At 41.6% G+C, this 2,040-nt stretch overlaps 2 protein-coding genes across 13 annotated transcripts in view; one reads left to right on the forward strand and one right to left on the reverse strand.

The window, feature by feature from the left end:
* Positions 1-2,040, reverse strand: part of Zhx3 (zinc fingers and homeoboxes 3) — a 223,036-nt gene that overhangs the window by 118,286 nt on the left and 102,710 nt on the right. The window lies entirely within an intron of this gene.
* Positions 1,688-2,040, forward strand: LOC101580729 (prefoldin subunit 2; the record flags this gene model as incomplete). Its single annotated transcript, XM_023714962.1, has 1 exon — positions 1,688-2,040. A coding segment is annotated over exon 1 (348 nt), but the record flags the coding sequence as incomplete, so codon positions are not given.

Below are 2,040 nucleotides of genomic sequence, written 5' to 3' on the forward strand. Positions count from 1 at the left end.
TATATATATATCTGTCTGTTTCTGTCTCTGTCCCCCACCCAAAATATAAAAACCTGCCAGAAAGGGCTCCCAGGGTCTCATACACTGTAATTAACAATCAAAAGTCCCTAATGTATATGGAAGAGAAAAGGAGTGGGAGATGAAGAGAAAAGAACAAGTAATTAAGTTATACAAGTAGATTACATGAAAGGAAATCCAGCAGAACTACTTTACTTTTTAGTAACAAAAATCTAGATACAAGATAATCAATTTAAGATATAAACCTTAAATAAAAAATGAGCCAAACAGAATACCTCAAGCTGTCATTTGTGAATAAACAAAAATAAAGCCACCTTTACCTCCCAGATCAGATGTGTTGTGGCTGGAATTTAGTGTACTCTCCAAAAGGCTGTGTTAAAAGCTTGATTTCCAATGTAGCAATGTTCAGAAATAGGGTCTAGATCATGTGGACACTAACTCAATCAATACATTAGTCTACTGATGAGTTCATAGCTAAATGGGCTGTGACAAGACATGAGATAAAGCATGTCAGGGGAGAAGGGCATGCCTTGGAAGGATATGTCTCATCCCTGGCCTCTTCCATACTCGTTCTTCCAGCCACCGTGAGGTGAGCAGCTTTGCTCTGCCATGCCATTCTAATTATGATGTTCTGCCTCACTCCAGGCCCAGATATAATGAAGCCAGCATATACTAGACTGAAACCTCTGAAAGGTGGACCAAAATAAATCTTTCCTCTGTTAAGGTGTTTATGACAGGTATTTTATTACAATTGTGAAAAGCTTGTGAAGGTTTTTTTTCTTCCCTTTCCTACCACCAAACTGCATCTAAAGCTGCATTGCATTTGTATTTCCTCATCTCCTGACTCTAGTGTAGGCTGACGTGGATCCTTTGTGGGACTGAGCATGGTGATGTTGTCAACAGTTTATTCAGACATACTTGATGTTTTCTAACTGAGAAACAAGTGGCTCAGATTCTCTTTATCTGGAAGATCTCTTTTCTTTATCTTACTGATCTGAGTGTGTACAGTCTGCTGACCACTGCTCCTTCCCTATCAATTTTCTGTTTCTCCCTTCAGAAAACCCATGAATTGGAAAAAAATTTAGCCAACTGTGTCTCAGAAAGAGGACATTTAGAACATAATACGAATTTAAAAAGGTCCCCAAAATTCAAAGACCCAATCAAAAAATGGGCATTTGAGATGAAGAAATATTTCTCAGATGAAGAAATACAAATGGCTATGATAAGTTGTGCTGCAATAAACATGGGTGCAAATAAAAAAAGAAAGAAATACAAATGACAAATAAATACATGAGAAAAATGTTCAACATCATTGGTCATTCAAGAAATGCATGGCTGGGGAGATAGCTAAGCAGTTTAAGTGCCTGTCTGGCAAGAACAAGGACCCAGATTTGATGCCCGGTACTATGCTGTGCCAACCACTGAAACCGGGTGTGGTGGCACACACCTGTAAACCCAGCGCTGGGGTGGTTAAGACTGTAGGATCACTATGAGTCAGAGTTGTGTATGAGACCCTATACAAAACAAACAAATAAATAAATGAACTAAAAAGAAAAATATGTTTTAAAAAAGAAATGCAAACTAAAGCAATACTGAGATTGCATCTCACCCCAGAAAGAATGACTATCATCAAGATGTCAACCAATAATAAATACTGGAGGGGAGGCGGCGAAGATGGCGGAGAACAGTGGTCGACCCGGCAAGAGCAGCTGGAGCGGCGCGGGGAAGGGGGCGGTGTCGGCCGAGCAGGTAATTGCTGGCTTCAACCGCCTTCGCCAGGAACAGCGGGGCCTGGCATCTAAAGCCGCTGAGCTGGAGATGGAATTGAATGAGCACAGCCTAGTGATCGACACACTGAAGGAGGTAGATGAGACTCGCAAGTGCTTCCGCATGGTTGGAGGTGTGCTTGTGGAGCGGACTGTCAAAGAGGTGCTGCCCGCCTTGGAGAATAACAAGGAGCAGATACAGAAGATCATCGAGACACTGACCCAGCAGCTTCAGGCAAAGGGAAAAGAACTCAAT

Source organism: Octodon degus, unplaced genomic scaffold (assembly GCF_000260255.1).
Source record: "Octodon degus isolate 3935 unplaced genomic scaffold, OctDeg1.0 scaffold00037, whole genome shotgun sequence".
NCBI lineage: Eukaryota > Metazoa > Chordata > Mammalia > Rodentia > Octodontidae > Octodon > Octodon degus.